The sequence below is a fragment of the Chelonia mydas genome, chromosome 10, assembly GCF_015237465.2.
Source record: "Chelonia mydas isolate rCheMyd1 chromosome 10, rCheMyd1.pri.v2, whole genome shotgun sequence".
Lineage (NCBI taxonomy): Eukaryota > Metazoa > Chordata > Testudines > Cheloniidae > Chelonia > Chelonia mydas.
Window position 1 is genome coordinate 61,644,340 of NC_051250.2, and position 21,943 is coordinate 61,666,282.

The 21,943-nt window shown below is 42.7% G+C and overlaps 3 protein-coding genes across 7 annotated transcripts in view; 2 read left to right on the forward strand and 1 right to left on the reverse strand.

Moving 5' to 3' along the window:
• The window catches only part of LOC102947514 (tropomodulin-3), a 42,638-nt gene extending 39,964 nt beyond the window's left edge, over positions 1 to 2,674 (reverse strand). The window contains exon 1 of one of the 3 annotated variants that reach the window (XM_037910663.2): positions 2,530 to 2,669. The gene's annotated coding sequence lies outside the window, so the exon portion shown is untranslated. Of the gene's footprint in view, positions 1 to 2,529 lie in introns of all 3 variants that reach the window. The other 2 variants (XM_043523553.1, XM_043523552.1) reach the window with 2 other exon arrangements.
• Positions 2,675 to 12,871: 10,197 nt separating this feature from the next.
• LOC102938965 (tropomodulin-2) overlaps positions 12,872 to 21,943 on the forward strand; it is a 71,858-nt gene continuing 62,786 nt past the window's right edge. For both annotated transcript variants that reach the window (XM_007056360.4, XM_043523830.1), the window contains exon 1: positions 12,872 to 13,010. The gene's annotated coding sequence lies outside the window, so the exon portion shown is untranslated. The remainder of the gene's footprint in view (positions 13,011 to 21,943) is intronic.
• LOC119567185 (tigger transposable element-derived protein 1-like) lies at positions 15,779 to 20,675 on the forward strand. Of its 2 annotated transcripts, none has more exons than XM_037910820.2 (2): positions 15,779 to 15,940; positions 18,051 to 20,675. In XM_037910820.2, the coding sequence occupies exon 2, from the start codon at positions 18,596 to 18,598 to the stop codon at positions 20,375 to 20,377; it is 1,782 nt and encodes a 593-aa protein (XP_037766748.1). In that variant the 5' UTR covers positions 15,779 to 15,940; positions 18,051 to 18,595; the 3' UTR covers positions 20,378 to 20,675. The 2 variants fall into 2 exon arrangements, with proteins under 2 accessions (XP_037766748.1, XP_043379764.1); XM_043523829.1 differs by having other exon boundaries at positions 15,779 to 15,901.

The following is a 21,943-nucleotide window of genomic DNA, read 5'->3' on the forward strand; positions in this document are numbered from 1 at the left end:
GGACTTCCTGCTCATATACTGCACACATGTAGCATTTTCAAAAGCGATTTGCAATCCTCTAACAAAAACAGAAAAAAACAAGTATGCTTTAGTTTTAATGCTCCAGATAGAATGCAACATAATTTCTCCCTCTTTTGCTTATTTAGCAGTGATGACCCACTCATGGTCCTGAAACAAAAAGGGGAAAGGAAATTCACTTTAAGATGCTCCTCTTTTATCTTTTCATCTAGAATATCAAAACAAGTTTCAGGAGTTACCAAACTATTTTAAATTCATCCTACATACTTCTTAGTCTAACAATGGAAAGAAAAGCAAAAGACCAAGCCTTCCAAATTCTGAAGGACTAGTCATGCCAAATCATTCATCTCAATAAAGCTTTGTGTATCAAAAATCTATATACACAATCAGTTAGCAAAATGTAATTGTATAGGATACATTAGTTATGTTAAAGTAAGTTTGCTTTAAGGCAATAATGTGAAATTACGCCTGCTACAATAATTTTTGTTTCCCCAGATTTCTTTTCTTGTCTCTACTGCAACAGGGCATTGTAAAAACAGCTGTTTGAATATCTATTACCTGAACTTTTTTTTTTTACTGAAAATAGCCTGCTCTCTATTTTCCTGTTTTAAATTACATTCCGGGATTACCCAAATACCTTCTAACTTTGCCACTACTGATAACATGGCAATTATTTAAAAATATTTTTAAAATATTTGTTTCTGCCTTCCTCTAGCGTTATTTTTCTGGCTTGAAGAACACCATTTTTTAGAATACATTAGGTCACATTTTACCTTTCAGAGACCAACACAGCAAACTTGTTCATGAGAATCTCAGAGCACACAGAAACAGACAAGTATATGCACATTTACACTGCAAAGGGGCCCACTGAGCCTTGTCATTCAAGTTACATGTCTTGACGTAAACATATCTCTATTTCCTGTTTGAACACAGCCTCATGAGACATTCAGTTTTCATTACCGGAAGATTTCTACATTAACACTCCATATAATACATATCCTTTTGTTAAACATAGGTATGCCAGAAAAGCATTCCTTGGCAAGTAGCCTTCTAAAAATTATTTACAAGCACAGTTTAAGTTGTAGAACACGTACAAAACAAATTTATAAAGTTGTGTCAAAGCTGAGGAGAGAAAGAGAAAGCTCTGATTCTGCAGGCCAACTTTTTAAAGTATAAATTGTAGCTATTTTATTTGATCAGTTGGACTGCTGATAGAAAGGTTAGCACATACCTGCTATGTGGGAAGATAGAAAAATAAGTGTTTGAATTCATGTCTTCAAAACAATATATTCACATATATTAAAGATTATCTGAAGAACATTATTAAAAAATTGTGATGGGCCCTTTCCATGGTTTTGATGAAAGAGTGGCTCACGGTTTCAGAAGATGTACATTGTTAGCTTGCATGCTTCACTTGAAGGGGTGGGGGGAGGAGGAGGGACACCTGAATTTTTAACAAAGGCTTTCTTTCTCCAAAATGTTACTAAGCTAAATAGGTATTATTTTAAAAGAATTTTAGAACATAATGAAAAAGGAGTCAAGCTAAACATTTCTAATGTAAAAAAAAAGTTTAAAAAGTCACCCCACAGACTTTTTTGGGGGGTGGGGGTGGGGAGGAGGCACAAAAACCCTTTCAAGGCCTTCTTTACACCTCAGAAAAATGCTAAACAGGGCACTAGCCTAATTTTTTCTCCCTTAGCTGGTGACCTGTGATGATTATTCTACTACATTTTTAAGTAAAGTGGTTTTACAAACATATGCTTCCAAGACTAACACAGAAAAGCATTACACTTCCAATCTGTTGATTTAGAATGCAGGTGTGGGCGACACACGAACATCATGATTCCTGTAACACCAAACCTCGCTTTGCACATATCATGATTTATTATCGAATACTTAATCATCAACATGAATGAAGAAAGTTTTCAGACAGGGCATTTATTTTCCTGTACTTAACAAAACTCGGCTGGAGATCTCAAGGCAAAAGACCAAGGCACCAAGCCAGAACATATCAGGGGCCGGGAGATGGACAGAATGGCTTAAGAAACGAGAAAACACCCTAAGGCTCTTGAAGGCTGCATGTTCTAACAGAGCAAATTACAGTGCAAGCCACAGAGCAATGAGTAGGGGTGGGAGGAGAGAGTGGGAAAGTTGCTGCGTTCCCATTGCCAGAGGACATCAAGTTTCGGGGGTGGGGGGGAGTGGTGGGGAGAGTGCCCGTGGAGGGACGCTAAGGAGCCTTTCAAGCGGGGGGGGGGGAGGAATAAGGCAGCGCGGCAGGGAATCCCACGGGGGGGCGCGGAGCGCAGCGACAAAGAAAGGAGGAAGTTTCCCAGGGCGTGGAGCTGTGACGCTGCCAGAGACCCTTGGACCAAACCTGCCCCTGCTTCTAGGGACACCCCGAGCAGAGCAGCCTCGCTGCCCCCAGCCGGACCCCTCCCCACCGCGGGCTGCACCAGGGCCGGGCCCAGCCCACAGGCAGCCCGCCGCCACCTGCCCGCACAGACTCACCCCGGCACCAGCAGGCACCCAGCGTCCTCCACCTCTCCCCAGCGAAGCGGTTCCTCTCCCCCCCGTCACTGCGCCTGCGCACCCTCTCTCCGAGCCCAGGGCAGCCCCAGGCATGATGGGAGTTGTAGTCCTGGGTGATTGGAATAGCTTTGATTCTACTGGTAGATTTAAAGCGGTGCAGTCCCCTCTGTATGGAGACGCTCAGGCTCTGTCTACACTAGAAAGGGTTTCCTGGTATAGCCCTACCCAGAAACTTTCACAGTGGAGATGCTGCACATACCTGCAAAATTAGGTTTGCCAACCCTCCAGGATAGTTCTGGAGTCTCCAGGAATTAAAGATTATGTCATGTGATGAAACCTGCAGGAATATGTCCAACCAATATCGGCAACCCTACTGCAAAAGAGCCTTCTTGCCAGCATAGTTTATACCAGTTCCCTGAATAAAGTAAGCTATGCTGGCAAAAGGACTGTGTTGTCGGTATAACTGCATCTATCCTGATGGTTTTGCTGGCATGATTATGTTGGTTGGGGGGTAATTTTTTTTAGGCATAGACCAAGCCTTATTCTGGTATAAAGGTGTTTTGTATACAGTGATTATAGATGCTTATCTTATTCTGTTTATTTATTGTCTTGAAGGCCTGGGGTAAACTAGACTGGCAAGTGACATGTTAAGGCCCTGAATTTATCTTTCTAATTTCCTTGAACATGGTTGATTTCTGACTTCTCTCTGATAATCTTTCTAACAAAAGTATTTGTCTTCTTTTCTGTCTAGATGAGACAGCAGTATTATCTCCCTTTTACAGATGAGAAGACTGAGGAACCAAGTTCTTACATGACTTGCACAAGTTGCCATAGGAAATTTGTTGCAATTCCAGGAATAGAAACAAGGGGTGAAATCCTGACCTTGCTGAAGTTAATGGGAGTTTTGCTGTTGACTTCAGTCGGGCCAGGATTAACCCCTGATCTTCCAGCCTCATAAGACATATCCAGTGTAAAAGGGCATATGTAATATGTCTATTATAAATTACTTGACTTTAAATAGCTAAAATAACTATTAAATTAATGGGAGATAGTGGATGGAATCCTATATCTGTTAAAATCAATGTCAAAACTCACATGGAATTTAATAAGAGCTGAATTTTACCCATTTTATTTTATTAAATTAAGGTTGTTTCTTCCCCTTGGTGTGAATTTAAAATGGAACAGTCGAATATGTAAAATGGAACAATCTAACGGTGCTTTGTTTCACAGTATGAAACACCCTTTGTGTAGACAACTATGAGGTTAAGAGAGTTCAGCTAGTGATCTGACTGGGTTTTATAATAGCTGTGAGTTTCACTTGTGAATGCTTAGGCTGAGAGACCCACAGAGCAAAACTCAGTAGTTCTGGCACCCAGCCTAAGGGTGAGTGAAGAGACTTTTATAATCACAAGAGTACTCCCACAAATGTTTAGCAATAGATTATAATCCTTCAGTCTTTAGAATGAGGGCCTCTTCCAAGCTGACAGCCTAATGTATGTGTCAGAGGTCAAATATAATGCCCTTAAAGGGATTAGTGTAATTTCTTTTTCAATGGTTGAAATAAATGATATTTTAAAGACTATTATAGGTCTGTGTGGAAAGCATAGCACAGAGGATGTCTGCACAGTACTACGATTTGTACCCTCTCTGAAATGATTTGTATGCACACAAAGACAAACAGCAGATACTGTACAATACAGTCACACTTTCATTCATAGCATTATACAGCCCATAGAAATAAAAGGAATATGCAAAGCCTGAGCTAAATAAGTTATTTATTTATTTATTTATTACAGGCATTTATGTGGAACTGATCTGTTGTATCTGGGTTCAATGTATATAGTTGAAACTAAGGCAAAACCAATTTCCATTTATAGGGAACTAATACACAATGACTCCCGTAAGCATTATGGCTTTAAAAGGATAGAGACAGGACGGATATTGTCAGTAGACTAGGTATGTGTAGAAAGAAGAGCTGGACAAATAGACGTGCCTTACAACCTTTTCTGAAAGGTGCTAAGCTCAGGCTGAGATCAGTTTCATGTGTTAGTGAAGAATCTGCTATTGAAAACAGTTTAGCCCTGGCTTCCTTGATATACAGGCCATATTCTCTTAGAATGCTATGTTTGATATTTAGGGATACTTAAGGAACTGGCTGAAGCAATCTTGGAACCATTAGCAATTAACTTCAAGAAGTCCTGGAGGACAGGTTAGGTCCCAGAGAACTAGAGAAGGGAAAATTAGTACTTATATTTAAAAGGGGGAGAAAAAGGACCCGGGAATTATAGATCAGTCAAACTTCAGTACCTGGAAATATACTGTAAGAAATTATTTAACAATCAATTTATAAGCACCTACAGGATGATAGGGTTATAAGAAATGACCAGCATGGTTTTGTCAATAACACATCATGCCAAACCAATTTATTTTCCTTCTTTGACAGGGTTACTGGCCTAGAGGATAGAGAAGAGGCAGTAGATGTGATATCTTGATTTTAGTAAGGCTTTCAACACAGTTCCATGTGACATCCATGTGAGCAAACTATCACAGGTCATGAGTAGCCAGAGCTAGTAGTCAGAAACAGAGTCCACAGTCACAAGACAGGAGTCAGCATACCAGGAGATCAGAACCACAAATTAGATGCCAGGAAATCAAGCCAGAGGAGCAGGAAGCACAAGTCACACAGCCCTGGAAAAGGTGAAGCTCACTTGTACAGACAGCTTCCCATTCCTGCTGCTGGCTTAAGTAGGGCCAACAGGCCAATCAGCTATTCTGGGACTCCACCAATAGGACTTCAGGGGCAGAGAATCCAACTGGTGTTGGGCTTCAAAAGTCCCAGGTAAGCAAGTATCAGCAGACTTCCAGATGGAGAGTTGGAGTATCACTGCTGCCTGCTCCTAGAAACTCTCCAGACCCACATTTGAGACCTGTAGGTCATAATACAAACAAGGGAAATAAGATCGAGATGAAATTACTATAAGGTGGATGCACAAATGGGTAAAGACTGTACTCAAAGAGTAGCTACAAGTGATTCACTGTCAAACTGGGAAGCTGTATCTAGGGTGATCCTGTAGAGGTCCAGCACTACTCAATATTTTCATTAATGACTTGGATAATGGAGTTGAAAGACTGCTTATAAAATTTGCAGATGACACCAAGCTGCGAGGGGTTACAAGCACTTTGGAAGTCAGGATTAGAATTCAAAACAACTTTGACAAATTAGAGAATTAGTCGGAAATAAACAAAATAAAATTTAATAAAGACAAGTGCAAAGTACTACAGTTAGGAAGGAAAAATCAAAAGCACAACTACAAAATAGGGCATAACTGGCTAGAGGGTACTGCTGAAAAGGATCCTGGGGTAATAGTGGATCGCAAAGTGAATATGAGTCAACGGTTACAAAAAAGGCTAACATCAGTCTGGACTGTATTAAGAGGACTGTTGTATGTAGGATATGGATGGTAACTGTCCCACTCTACTTGGCACTGGTGAGGCCTCAGCTGGAGTACTGTGTGCAGTTCTGGGTGCCACACTTCAAGAAAGATGTGGATAAGTTGCTAGAGTCCAGAGGACAGCAACAAAAATGATAAAAGGTTTAGGAAACCTGACCTATGAGGAAAAGTTAAAAAAACTGGGCATGTTTAGTCCTGAGAAGAGACGACGGGGGTGGGGAGGGAGGAACCTGATAACCTCTTCCAATATGTTACGAGTTGTTATAAAGAGGACGGGGATCAATTGTTCTCCATGTCCACTGAAGGTAGAACAAGAAGTAATGAACTTGATCTGCAGCAAGAGAGATTTAGATTAGATATTAGGAAAAAACTTCCTAACTATAAGGGTAGTCAAGCTCTGAAATAGGCTTCCAAGGGAGGTTGTGTTGGAGGTTTTTAAGAGCAAGTTGGACAAACACCTGTCAGGGATGGTCTAAGTTTAATTGGTCCTGCCTCAGCACAGGAGGTTGTACTTGATGGCCTCTTGAGGTCCCTTCAAGCCCTACATTTCTGATTCTATGGTTCATACTTAGCATATGTCCAAAGTTACCCAATATACCTTGTGCTCGGTGGAGAAAGCTGAAGGCATGTTTGCTACATGTTGTTGACTTGCAAAGACATTTATCTGAACTAGGGGCCCTGATTCTTCAAATTCAGTGCTATTTACATGGTAAACTGAGGCAGAAAGGCAGATTTCATTTTCTGCGTCCAGCCAGATGCTCACTGATCAAGTAAAAAATGAAGGCCAGACAGTGAATGGCCCTGCATAGCCATGCATAGGGTGTGGGATGAACCCTCCCACATTAGCAGTCCCTGCACTCTGGCAAGCACAGGAACCACTGCTGTTGAGCAGGTGACTATAAAGGGTCAGAAAGAAGTAGAGGCCTTGCCTCCCCTGCTCTCATACCAGCTCATACAGTAGTGCAGGGTGGAGGAAAGCCTGTGACATCCCAATGGATGGATCAGATTGAGCACTCCCCATGCTTACTAGCAGACTGGGAGAAGCAGTGCCTGCCTAAGGCACAATTTCTATGGTGCTTCTCATTGGATGGAGCAACTTAGCACAGCTCCCTCTGCAGGACTGTAGAAGCAGGCCTGGACTGTGACTCAGGAGACCTGCTTTCTATTCCCAGCTGTGCCACTGGACTGGGTGACATGTCACCACTCTGTGCCTCAGTTTACCCATCTATAAAATAGGGGAAATGATACTTACCTCCTTTTTAAAGTGCTTTGAAATCTGCTGATGAAATGTGCTATGTGAGAGCTACATACTATTATAAAAACCACAACCTAGCTCAGAGTGCCCAAATAGGAATATGCAGGCACGGAAGGTCTCATTCTGTTCACAGAAGCCAGATTTTAGGTGCTGAGAAACTGATTTTAAATCATAGTAGAAGTTTAATTATTTGTCTTACAAGATGGGCCAGGAAAAATCCTATTATTATGGCAGACCCTGGCAACTAAATACAACCAGTCCAGACAAAGTGAAATGTATTCACTCTCTGCCTGCTGGATATGCTGCTGGCAAGCATTTAAAGATCTGGACCAACTGGTTCTGATGATCTGAGGTTGATTACACAAACTGGTACTATCCACCGAGCATCACGTGGGGCACTATGGATGCTCAATGCTACTTCCATGGAAACTGAGGCAGGAAGTTTTCATTTTCAGCCTCAGGACAGATGCTTGCTGGTCAACCACTGAACCAAGGATTTTTCAATTCAGGTCACACCTGACCAATAGCTTGTCCTTGAAGGAGCAGATCACAGCGCACATCACAATACTCAAGACCAGATATATTTATAAAAGCTCTGCTCTAGTTCAAACAGGAATTAATTCAGGGAAGTTATATGGTGTGTATTATGCAGGAGTCAAACTAGATGATCACAATGGTCCCTTCTGTCTTTATAATATATGAAACTGTGGGGGAGTGGGGAACAATTAAGTTTAAAACAAACAAATATAAATTTTCGCTACAAATAGTTGTGACAGCTATATTTTCTTTTTCAACACCCACATTTATGATCCAGGGGTTTAAGATGCTGCAACTCAGATTGTACTGCTTGCACCCGTCCTCCCCTGAGCCAGTCCTCCGTAAATGGGGATAGAATAACACCAGCTATTCATAATCCATGCTCCACTCGGGGACTTGGAGCCAGTCTGTGGATCCCCAAAAGTAGGTAGGATTGGTCCAGGAGAGGGCAGGAAATGCCCCGATTCAGAGTTAGTGGGGCTGTTGTAGAATCCCATGTTAGCATTAAAGTTGCCCCTCTAAGAGGTGAATCCTCTTTTTTGCAGATGAGCTATCCCTATGCAAATTGCACCCTGTAGATGGTTAATCTGGCCCGGAGTTGTCCTTAAAGAAATCAGTGACTTAGCCTGCTGTTGAAATGTCCTGGGAATACCCCCTCCAGTACAACAGAAGAATAGAGTGACCCCCAAACAATCCATCTGGACATTTAGACAGAGCCTAGTACATTCTAGACATACTTTTGAGAGTTAAGTGCTGTATGGTTTCTCATGCAGTACAAATACAATCAATAATCAGTCTCAGCACTTTGATGGAAAGAGATCTTGGGAACCTGGGGCACAACAGTTATCAAGTTTGTTGGCTGTGTTTGATACCTTTGAATTGCAACCTAGTGATATTGGGAAAACTAAGAATTATTTTGCAGTGCAGAACATACAATATTAATATACAAAGGAAAATATAGAAATACAGTGTTACTTGCCTTTGTATACATACTGTGGTTTGGGGAAGTAGTTTTATTCCTATTTCTGCATATGTATTATTATATAAATCTTTATGTATATTTTTGTGTGTATGGATTGGATTTGGTGCACTCTTTTGTGTATCATTTTATTTTTGAGATTAGGATTGGTTTTCATGTTTCTAATTGTTTTATTGAAAATTCTGTTTGTGATGTAAAAGAAAAAAAGAAACAATTGACAAAAAATCATAGCCAAAGGGGGGGAAATAATACTGTCTCCAGCCAAATCACACAGACTGCAAAGAGACCCTAGACTGTCAGATTTGTAACAGGAAGGATACAAAAGTAATTTATTGGCAAAAACAAAACAAAAAGGAAAGGAAAAATCACTATGGGAGGGTATCTCTATGTACAAATGAAGAGATACAGTTTCAACCTGTCAAAAATATTTTAAGGTGGGACTAAAGACTTTGGGCAGAGTTGAAAACTTCAAGCAGTTTATCAGAGAACAAATGGACAAAGTCAACTTTGCTTCTTTGTTGACACTTCATATTTTCGCTTATCAGTATTTGAATAAGCATGATGTCATTCTGGATTTAGCAAGGCCAGTCTTTGATTTTGGAGTTCTGTGTCTAGTTTGCTCCCAACCTATAGCCAGGTCCTTAACCTCTGCGTATTCACAATTCCCTCCACCCAGTCCCTCCAGCCCCAAGATTAACCCTAGTGAAAACCTTATCCATAGTGAAAAAACCCAGCCACAACCCTATGGCTAACAAAAGCGTACAAACTGGTCCCAAAGATACACCTAAACTGGCCCCAACTATGACCTTAGCTAGCACATGCTTGCAATGCTGCATTAACTCAAAACCTAATCCAAAATTCACTGACAATCATCATCTTAGATCTGAGGCACTATTTATAGAATGGTTCATTTCAAAGGAATTTGAATTTGCTTTTCCTCATTGACTTTAGTACTGTACACAGATAAAGACTAAGGGTGCTCAGATCTTCTTCCCATTTTATCCAAGCTGTTCAAGACAGGGAGAAAGGAGAGATGTTGGATAAATGGCTCTGGTTTTGGCCCATATCTTATGGGAAATGTTGGAGTCGTTTGGTATGATCTGAGTCTCATTTCATCTGAAGTTTGGGATTTTTGAGGAAGTGGCTGTCTCTGTACACTGTGTTATTGGGTATACTAGTATTTCCCAACCAGAGTGACTGAAGCTCCCAAGGTAGCCCACTTCTGTCACTGTCATCAGTGAGTTTTCGCTTTTCTTCCTACCAAAGGTCCTGCCACTTGTGCCTGAAGTCTTTGACAGTGTATGCAGTGAAGCTAAGGCTGTTACATTTCAAAATTGCATTTTTTATTCCCACAGGAAAATTAAGCTCAGATCCAGCATTTGCTTTTCAGTGAGGTGAAGTCAGGGCCTGCTTTTTTATCCAGCTTTCCAGCCAGATTGTCATGAAGCACATGGACATCTTGATGATTGGTCCCGTGGCTCAAACTGCGCTGCCCTTACTGGCTCCCCACCTAGTGCTCAGCACTCAAATGGCTCAGTCTGATCAACGCCCACTGTCTAATACCGTGCTGCTCAGTACCCAGGGGCTTTGTCTCATTAAAACCCAGAGATCTCTTGCTCCTAGTCCTTTGTGCTAACCATTAATAAAACTGCCTTCATAAGAGCTAGACATTAACCAAAGATGTTCCAAAATAGTTTTATTGCTATGTTAGATCTATATTTATTTACTAAAAGCAGATTATTTTATAATTTTATGTGCATTGTACATAGAAAGTACACAATGGCTGATTCTTCTGATAACCATTGATATTTATGAGTGATGAAAAGGATGGGCTGTGTGAAGACACTTTGCAGTGTCCCCATCATAGTTAGGACATTCACATTACACTGTAAATATTCATATTATTTAAGTAAATACATGCCTTATTACACATAAATACCAGAGAAGTTGATTTCACAGGTATCCTTGATATTTACCAGTCTGTTTTAGGTGTGATCCTCATGTGGAAATAACTTTGTTGTCTATGGTTTGGTCAATGTTCTAGCAATGGGCACTGGCAAAGTGTTTGTTCCGGTTTTACTTACTGTAAGAGCTGAGTTTGATAATGAGATTTAATTGGTTTGGTTGTGAGAGTGAATGGAGCAACCTTCATGTTGGTAAATTCTTTTTTCTCTGAAAGTTCCCAAAAGGTAGTAACAAATGTTTACTTTTCCATACCAAGAACTTGTATACACATGTTCTTGCAGGGTTTCATTCTATCACCCCTCTTGTTCAATGTGCATGGACAGCCATTGAGAAGACAACAAAGCCCTGTGGTCTGCAAAGCTATCAATATGAAGACCCAGGGCTATCTTACTTTTTCATGAATGCAAGTGCTAGTGTCTCTGCTTAGAGAACAGAATTTTGTTCCCATGGGAAATTACAACATTTTGAAATTTGTTTTCCGTTTAATCAAAACAAAAAGTAAAAATAGAATAGAAATTCTGGAATAAATAATTAATTTGGAAACAACAAAATGTTTTGTTTCAATAATATTGAGACTTTTGTAAACAATGTCAAAACAGTATAATATAATATAAACTATTAAATGTAATATATAATATTAAAATAAGAGATCTGTATAATAAGATTCCAGGATTGTTATTCTGGGTGTTACTCTGAAACCTAGAATGTCTGACTCATTGTGGAACAATGGAAACAGCTACAAGTATGGCTGAGAGCTCTTTTTTTTAAAATACCACCAGGTTCAATCATCATGGGGATTCACGGTAAGTTACTGTCCAATTTTTAAGTTCTCAGTCATTTTCAGCTTTTTTATACTTTATGACTTACGCTTGAATTACACTCGGCTTCCATGTAGTATACAATAATGGGTTCCCCCAGTGTGCCACCTGGAACTGGGGTACCACTGAGCCCACCTGGGCTCTCTTTATACTGTACTGCTGTGACAGGCTCTAAAGCCTCCTCCAGCGTACATACAAGGAGGGACACACCCAGCTGCAGCTACACAGAGATGCTGAGATCAGCTCTGCTCAGGAAGGCTTAGCTAAGGAACTACCCAGTTGCTCAAGTGCACACACCACTTTGGAGGGTAAACCCAAAATTTAGAGGGTAAACCTAAAATATTTGATTTCAAGGTGTTCCTTATGCTCTACAAAGTCTTAAATGGATGGGAACCAGTCATTCAGAGATTGCTTTGGTTCCACTCCGTGTTCTGCATTTCTGGTTACAGTCTACTAAACCGATTTTGCGGTCAGGTTTTAAAATTCAGCTCTGGAGGAGCAGAGGCCGAGCTTTCTCTGTGGAGCACCCACACCTCTGGAATTCACTCTCTGTGGCAGTCCATCACCTCAGGCTTTGGCAGCTCCCAGAAGCAGGCTTTTTTTTGTTTAGCCAGGTGTGCAATAAGCCAAGGAGACTGTCCTTGAAGCTGGGTAGGAGGATATTTTAATTCTGATAAAATTTGTGTTTGTCAAGCCAAGCCAGCTGTTAACTGCACGTGGGAAAATATGCACCTGGAATTTCTGTGCACAGTGCCCGGACTGTGTGTTTGGAAATTCACTGATGGCACAATCAGGTGTATAACTGGCCATTTGCAATTACAGCTTCCACGCAGGGGCAATATGCATATGCAAGTGTGACCATCCAATCCATACTATATTCAATAGCAATCCTCGTTTGAAATCTTGTCAGAGAAGGGGATTCTGCAGGAAGGGTAATAGAAGATTGGACCCAGGAGACTAGCCTGGCTGTTGAAAGAAGAGGAAGATACTGCATGGGGACAATGGAGAGGAGGAAGGGGAAGAGAGACAGCTCTCCTGATCTGGGGAAGGAGTGGAGTGGGGTGCAGCATGGGGTGGTGGGGAGGGTCCCTGGTCCTGTGGTGGTGGAGGGAGAGGGGATACACATTGGGGTGGTGGGGAGGGTCCCTGGTCCGGTGGTGGTGGAGGGAGGGGGATGCTGCCTGGGGCTCGAAGGAGCAGGGACGCTGGAGGTGGGCTAGACCCCTAGTACTAGGACCCCCTGGACTTCTCGGAGCATCCTCTCCCTGCCCGAACTACGAGTCCCAGCGTGCTCAGCACTCGGCGCTGGGATTGAGGTTGCGCAGCCGCCTAGCTGGGGAGTGACCTGCCTGTTGACAGCGCTGTTTTGGGGAGGGCTGGCTCCGCGGCTCGGGCAGACGGACTGACGGCTGGCTGCACACCCGGTGACAGGCAGGCAGAGACCCTGCAGAGGGGTAAGCCCGCGATCCCTTGCCCAGTGCCGCGGACACGCTGCCTCCCCCTCCCGGGCAGGGATGCATCTCCGCCAGCCTCCCGCAGAGACACACAGGCACCGGTGCGGTCCATCTCCGCGCGCCCTGCCTGGCGGAGCCTCTGCCCTTTCCGCATCCCGGGAGAAGCCGTGCCCCGGCTGCCGCGCGGCGTAGGAGGGGTCTTGCAGCGCCCTGAGCTGCACGCAGCCAGCTGGGTGGTGCTGCCTCTTAGGATGCTCTAGTTGAGCACCAGCTGCGGCTGGAGGAGACTGCATGGGTGTGATTGCCACCGACCGGCTCGGCTGATCGCATTGCGGGAGAGACAGAGAGAGTGGGAGTGTTGTGTGTGTGTGTGAGAGAGAGATATTCTGCAGGGATGAAAAGGGAGCGGTGGTCGGATTGTACAATTAAGAGGACCTTGCAGGGACTCGTACCTTGGTGTAATTGCCGCCCTGCATCGTGGAGTGGTGTCAAACCCTTTTCAGACATTCCTTCTGCCTGGAGCAGAGCTACAATCCCGCCTCCATGTGCTGAAAGCAACATGCTTAGTTCCCTGGTGTGTTAATGGTGGAGCGGTCGGTTTGGTACAATGAACATTGCAATGTCTTGTTTTTAAGCTCCATCCCCAATCCCCTGCAAATACACTTTCACAATATAATGTAATGCTTTCAAATTAGAGTGACTGATTTAAAGTGTTGATTTAAAAAAAATTAAAGTTCAAATCAGTCTGCAGAATGTCCGTCCTTTAAAAATACAGGCAGAATAAGTAATAATTTATTTTTAAAGGGTAATTTTAAAAATAAAAATATATTTAAATTTCCTCCCTGCATGTATCCCAGGTACTAAGTGCATTACAAAACTTAGAGCAAACAATGTTAAAATATGAAAACATGGTGAAGTTTTTTTAAATAAGTGAGAATATATCTGCCTTTCCTTGCTGCTCATATTCCTTTTATACGTAAAATCAGACTGATATACTGTCTTTAGATCTGGTCTCTTGGCTTTGAACCATTAAGAATATGTGATTTAAAGACAGGACTCAGTAATGTGATATTGGTTTAATGATATTTCTAAGTGTTTGATGAAGGAATGTTTTCCTCTGCCTTGGACTATTCTCATCATTATCTGTGACTCTCCTGTATTTCTGCTATCTCCTTTTTGAGATATGGTGACCAGGAAAATGAATAAGTGATTGAGGTTGGAGTGTACCATTAATTTAGACAATGGCATTATAATATTTTCAGTATTATTCTCCACCTATTTGCATCCTAACAGGCATTTGCTTTTTTGATTGCTGCTGCACATTGACTAGAGGTCTCCATTGGTCTGTTCACAGTGAGGCTCAGGTCTTTTTCTGAATTGTTACAGTTAATTAAGAAGCCAGTAAGGTATGTGCGAGTAGTTCAAATAATTCCTTTCACTGTGAATGACTTGCTTTTGCCAACATTAATTGCATCTGCTATCATGTTGTCCATTCACCTAACTTGGCCAGGTCCCTCCCCAGAGTCCTCTGAAAATGCTGCCACCTATTTGCTCAATTCCTTTTCCAGAACATCATTTTTCATTTTCAACATTTTACAGTTCCCAGCAGGCAAACTCTGTGGACCTTTGCTTACTTACCTTTGCAAGTTGTTTGCAGAAATTGTAAACAAGTATGGAGTCAGATTTATTTTCACCTGGTTCCATGTTTCTCTGTGTCTGGTGATCCTCCTGACTTGAGGCTGAGGTGGCTTGGCAGGGTCTTGGGCTGAATGGCATCAGGTAGCTACCCTCATCAAATACAATTGCATATGCTGGGGCTGTGATGGAGGTAAACTGGTACTCTTCATCCAATACACACAGCATGCCTCCGCCTGTGAAGCAATGTGATCATAGGTTCTGTTTAATGTGGAGTTTGATCTACATTAGTTTGTAAAAGACAAATTATACTGGGGTATTTGTTCATCCATCTTTACTATAATTATCTCAGGCGGCAGCTGGATCCAGAAGTCTGACAATCGTAATTATAAGGCAGGGGAATCTGGGGATAGGCACGGGCAAACAAGCAGCGCTCTTTAGATAGCTATGGTCAGTGAGAGTAGAACAATAATTATAATATTATCATGATACATTTTTCATATTAACGTTACTAACACAGACAAAAATCAATAGTCTTGTCTGTTCCAGGACCTGCCATCTCTGTTATAAAATTTAAAAGTACTCTGTGTATTTCAATGCAGAGCTCCTCATGCTATTTATTGCTATAGTTATCAAGTTGTACACATCACAGATGGTTTCTGTTCGCTGATTAGCAGCTAAAATGCACAAAACCACATACAGTAACTTCTTGCTTAATGTGGTAGTTATGTCCCTGAAAAATGAAACTTTAAGCGAAATGATGTTAAGCGAATCCAATTTCCCCATAAGACTTAACGTAAATAGGGGGGATTAGGTTCCAGGGAAATGTTTTTTTCCAGACAATACATATACACACTTATACACAGTATAAATTTTAAACAAACAATTTAATACTGTACACAGCATTATGAAGCTTGGTTGAGATGGTGGAGTCAGAGGGTGGGATATTTCTCAGGGGATGCTTTACTGCTAAATTATGATCTAGCACTCGGCTCAGCCCTCAAGGGTTGACACATTGTTATTAATGTAGCCTCACACTCTACAAGGCAGCATGAATGGAGGAGGAGACACAGCATGGCAGAGAGAGAGAGAGTGTGTGTGTGTGTGATAGAGAGAGAGACACACACACACGCACATGCATTTCCCCTTTAAGTACGCTGACCCCACTCTAAGTACACTGCCTTTTTAACTAGATCAGCAAGTTGAGACAGCAGCTGTTGCCCGGAAGCTCCCTCCTTTCTGAGCCCTGTGGTGTGGTGTAGTGAGCCCCGAGCCCCCCTCTCTGTGGAGATAAGGTACAGGAGCCGGGAGGGGGGGTGGGACACCCTGACTTTAGCACCCCTCGTCCCCTCCCCCTCGCACATCAAGCAGGAGGCTCCCAGGAGCAGCTCCAAGGCAGAGGGCAGGAGTAGCACACGGCGGAGGGGAGGGGCAGCTGAACTACCCAGCAATTGATAGCCTGCTGGGTGGCTGCGCAGAGGGAACTTAGGGGAGCTGATGTGGGGCTGCCGGCCCACCCTGGTTCCAAACTAGCTCCAGCGGCTGCACTTCCTGCAGGCAGTGGAAAAAGAAGGCAGCTGCCAAACAACGTTATAAGGGAGCATTGTGCAACTTTAAACGAGCCTGTTCCCTAATTGATCAGCAATGTAACAACGAAACAAAATGTTAACCGTTAACTGAGGAGTTACTGTAATGAGAAGTGAGCTATAGCTCACGAAAGCTTATGCTCAAATAAATTTATTAGTCTCTAAGGTGCCACAAGTACTCCTTTTCTTTTTGTGGATACAGACTCACAGGGCTGCTACTCTGAAACCTGTAATGAGAAAGGAAAGCAGAGGGGAGACACAATAACTTTTTTTTTTTTAAGAAGTGATCTGATAATTACCATTATCGATGATCACTTTTCTGCTGACAACAATGTATAATTATAGCCCAGCCTTTAGTTCAGGATCTGTTCACCTTCTCAGATTGAGAAACATCTTGCTGAATGAGTAGGTCCATTGAAATTACAGAGGCTACTCAAGGAACAAGGTACTACTCAATGAGAGGAAGGATAATCCAATGGGTAGGGTGTTCTCCTCGGACTTGGAAGACCTATTCCCTGCTCTACCACAAACTGCCTGTGTGACTGGAAAAGAGAGATTATAGCACTTCTCTACATCAAAATTGCAAGAATAAATACACTGAAGAATGTGAGGTGCTATTTAAGTGCTATGGTAATCAGGACCATATAAGTGTGATAGATAGATAGATAAGAGGAGCAGAATCTGGCTTTGAATTTTTTGACAATTCTTGCTTAAAAAGCTGTTAATATCTAATGTACATGTTAGCCTTGCATTTGGGGTAAGTGTGATCACATATAATTCTTTTTACAACACAGTTAGAATTTGGAAGATAGGTAACTGGATACCAGAGCTTTTCTTCTATGGATCACAGGTACTTCAGTGATGAGTGCGGTATAAGAAACTGTATAGAATAGACTAGAATAGTTCAAATCTAGTGCGGACTGGCAATGACTGAAAGGTCTTAGCATGTTATAGCTGGCATTACCATGTTTGGTGGCCCATGTGAAGCAAGGGATGGCTTTAGTCCAGTTGCTATGGAACAGGCATTCACATCATAAAAGCCGCCATCACAGGTGACACTCTGAGTCGTTCCTCAGGGCTGTGCACAATCAAGCTTGATGAGATTCGTGACAGTGGCTCCAGGACTCACATTTTTGTGTTTTAGTCTGTTCTGATTTCTCTGTGGTATTTCTAAGAGCCAGGCAATACGTAACAAGGTAGATGGGGTAGAGAGAGACAGTTGCAGGGGCTGCACAGCGGCAGCCCGCCTTGCTGTCATGCATCTGCTGACACAACATTCCATCGTCCCCCTCCCCCCTTTATGGGACGGGGTAAGAACATGGGGGAGGGAGGGCAGCCTGCCCAAAGCAAGTTAATAGTGTTCCAGTGCCTGCTTCACTCTAGCAAGCAGGAGCAGCAGCGTAGGGATGCACAGAACCTGGCCCTGCGCCCATGAAACTCTGTGAAATCCACAGGAGCTTTGCCATTCGCTTCAATGCCCGCTGCACGTCTCTTCCCCTTCCTGCACACAGCAGGGAGGGATGCAGCCCTGCAGCAAACATTATTTTTCTCCTCTTACAACAGTCACAACTACATTGGCTGCAGTGCTGCCCCAGTGTTGTGTGCATGTTTATTATGGGAGGTACAGCAGGGCTGGTTTTTCCAGGTCACCCTGGAAGCCAGGCCTTTGCTCCTCCAGCAGGGTTCCTGTGAAAGTACGAACCTGCAAGTGAAACTGGCTCCATAACTAGTCCTAGCCTAAACCCACAGAGCTTTCAGTTGGGGAGCAGATTACCATGAAGAATGACATGGGTTTTCCAAATTCTTTCCCTTTCAATAGTTGATTGATGCTGCATGATCCCAACCACTCCAGGCTGAAGGGAGTGAAGAGTAGCACGTGCATGCGCCGTCCGGAGAAGGGTGTGGTGCGCTCCAGCAGGCCGGGATAGCGTGGGTTCATCATCAGCTTCAGTTTCTGCAGGGAAGTGTTTGCAGCCACTGTCGTGAGTCTGTTATGTCTCCTGCGTCCATCTGTGCTGCCTTGTAGAGCTTGAGGCTACATTGAGAACACTGTGTTAACTCTTGAGGGTTCAGCCGAGTGCTAGTTCATCATTTAGCAGCAAGGCATTCCCTGGGAAATATCCCACCTGATCTCAACACGTTGCTTTAGGAGACGTTCATGAGCAGATCTGCAGAGAATCCTCTGATGAGTAACTGCAGGGAGATTTGGGGAAAGGGGAGCTGCTGCTAAGGTGTGTGAGCAAGAAACTGAAGGGGCTCAAGAAGCTGACATAGGACATTGTTCCAGTGATCCTGTGCAAGTCTGTTTTAAATGTAATGGTGGAGGGCTCGTTGTGATTGTACTGTACAGTATCACCCAGCATCATGAGTCAAAAACGCCGAGCAAGTCATAGTGGAGTGCCTAGTGGTAGCAGTACCACTAGCAGTAAGAAAACCAGGAAAACCATTAGTTTGGGTACTAAATTAGACGTTTTAAGGCATTTTGATGCAGGTGAGCGTGCGGTAGACATTGGCATCACTCTAGGTCTTACTCCAACCACCGTGAGAACAATTCGGAGTAATGCCGACAAGATCAGGGCTAGTGCTCGGTGTGTAACACCGCTTAGTGCTACTAAAATAAGTCGATCAAGAAGTAGTTTGATGGAAAACATGGAGCGTCTTCTCTCAGTGTGGATAGAGGACCAAAACCAGCGGAACATACCTCTAAGTTTGCCTGTGATACAAGCGAAGGCAAAAAGTTTGTATGACAAATTAAAGAGAGACCAAGGTGAAGGATCACAGACAGAGATGTTCATGGCAAGTCGGGGGTGGTTTGATCGGTTCAAGAAGCGCTTCCACCTGCACAACATGAAGATGTCCGGTGAGGTGGCTAGTGCCGATCCTGCAGCAGCTAAAAAATTCCCCGACTATCTCAAGAAAATAATTGAGGAATGTGGCTATTCACCAAAGCAAGTCTTCAATGTCAATGAAACGAGCCTCTACTGGAAAAAGATGCCTGAACGAACTTACATTTCCCGAGAGGAGAAGACAGCGCCTGGATTTAAAGCAGCGAAAGACCGCCTAACCTTGCTTTTAGGTGGTAATGCTGCCGGAGACATGAAGATGAAACCGCTGACCGTGTACCAATTCGAAACACCACGAGCTCTCAAGGGTCATTCAAAGGAACACCTTCCGGTCATTTGGAGATCCAATAAGAAGGCATGGATAACTGGAGCTATTTTTTCAGAATGGCTGACTCTCTATGCCATCCCTGCATGGAAGGAGTATTGTGCCAAGGAAAATCTTGATTTCAAGATTTTATTACTTATTGATAATGCACCAGCTCATCCAGTCAACCTGGACGACCTCTGCGAAAACGTCAAAGTTGTCTTTCTGCCACCAAACACCACATCACTCATTCAGCCCATGGACCAAGGAGCCATTGCTGCATTTAAGGCATATTACTTACGCCGTACTTTCGACCAGCTCATCAGAGGCACTGATGGCGAAGGCAAGCCTACAATTCGGCAATTTTGGCGTGACTACAACATCCTCAAGTGCATCAATAACATCGGTGAGTCCTGGGCTGAAGTTACTCAGGCATGCATGAACGGTGTGTGGTGGAAGTTGTGGCCTGAATGTGTCAATGACTTAAAAGGATTTAAAGATGTTGTTCCCGCTATGAAGAAAGATATTCTCGGCTTGGCCAAGAAAGCGGGTTTTGATGAGGTGGAAGAAGCCGACGTTACACAACTTCTGCAGTCACACGGAGAAGAGCTAACCAATGAAGATCTGATGCAACTAGACATGATGAGAGCAGTGGAAGACCAGGGCCAAGAAGTAAAAGAAGAACCAACCCATCGAAATTTGACTGCCAAACGGCTTTCTGAAGCTTTCCAAATGATTGAAGCTGGCTTGCAAATCCTTAGTGATGACGATCCTGACAGGGAACGCAGCTCCAAAGTTATTAGGGGAGTTGGTCATCTAATGACTTGCTATAAAGAAATTTACCAAGAAAAAAAAAGGAAAGCAAAACAACCATCTCTAGATATGTTTTTTCGAGTTGTGACGGTTAAGGAAGAACAGCAAGAGGAGCAGCCGGACGATCCACACTCTTCCACCTCTGACTTCACCACCTCAACCAAGCTTAACAATCATCATTGCTGAGTACAGTATTAAATTGTTTGCTTAAAACGTATACCTGCATTAAATTGTTTGTTTAAAATTTTTTAAAACTTATACTGTATATGTATATAATGTCTTTTGTCTGGCAAAAAAAATTTCCCTGGAACCTAACCCCTCCATTTACATTAATTTTTATGGGGAAAATGGATTTGCTTAACATCGTTTTGCTTAAAGTCGCATTTTTCAAGAACATAACTCCAACGTTAAGCAAGGAGTTACTGTGTAATCATATGATTACCATGCCCTGCTGAATACAACATTAAATATTATGGAATACATGATGCAGCTCTTCTCTGTTTTACATTTTCTTAATCAGTATTTCTAAGCTGATTTTATATTTTAAATGTACTCTTAAGCCTTCATAAAGTAATCATTCCAGATTACTACATATTTAACTCACTAAAACAAAGACATTATTTTAAATTAATCAGTCACAGAGGTTTATTGTGTTCATAACAATATTCATTGCTTTTAGAAAAAGGGAACACTAATTTACTTTGTGTGATCTCCATAACAATAAATAGACATGTTTATGAAGTTTCACCAACTTTAAAAAATATATTTCCAAAGATTTGAGGCATAACAAAGGATTTTATATCTTACTAAGGTATCGATTTTGCTAGAAGGTTCTCTTAAAACTACTGCATCAAATAGTCAGAAGTAAAGAAAGGGAAACTTATTTGTCCAGATATCTGGAAGGAAAGGGGTGTTGTCCCTTTAAGGGCTCTCTTCTCCAGGGGGTGAAGGGAGAAAGGGATGGACAGAAAGGACAGGAAGACTTTGGAAGCAAGTTTTTTGTACTATAGTAATTAAAATTAAAATATGTCTTTTAGATAAGGGTGGTCTTTTGAAGGATTTATTTTAAAAACTATATGTCTGAAGATCCAAGAATTTAAGACTAAAGATGAATACTCAGATTGTGCATCTAAAAATCTATGCAGGGATTTTTTAGAGATGTGATTTTATAATCTTCAGCAATCTTCTAATGAAAAAAAGCAAATTTTAAGCTAAGGTCCTGTACACGAACATGTTCTGAGTAAATATTACAATAATGTGCAACGGTTTTTGTTAGTAAATTCAGAAACCGACAGTATATGTCTAGGGGTTGGCAAATGCCTGTTAAATGGCTTCATTACTTGAATGGCTCTTTAACAGTTTCAATGTTGTGCTAATACAGGGGTGGGCAAACTTTTTGGGCAAACCAGAGGGCCACATCTGGGTATGGAAATTGTATGGCGGGCCATGAATGCTCATGCAATTGGGGGTTGGAGTGCGGGAGGGGGTGAGGGCTCCGGCTGGGGGTGTAGGCTCTGGGGTGGGGCCAGAAATGAGGAGTTCAGAGTGGGGCAGAGGATTGGGGTGCAGGGGTTGAGGGCTCCAGCTGTGGGTATGGGCTCTAGGGTGGGACTGGGGATGAGGGGTGCAGGCTCCAGGCAGCGCTTACTTGGGGATACAGGAGGGTGCTCTGGGCTGGGACCAAGGGGTTCAGAGGGCGGGAGGGGGATGAGGGGTGCAGGCTCCAGGCAGCGCTTACTTCAAGCAGCTCCC

Excerpts from the sequence above, each read along its gene's own strand:
- LOC119567185 (XM_037910820.2), top strand. The coding sequence starts at position 18,596 with ATGAGTCAAAAACGCCGAGCAAGTCATAGTGGAGTGCCTAGTGGTAGC.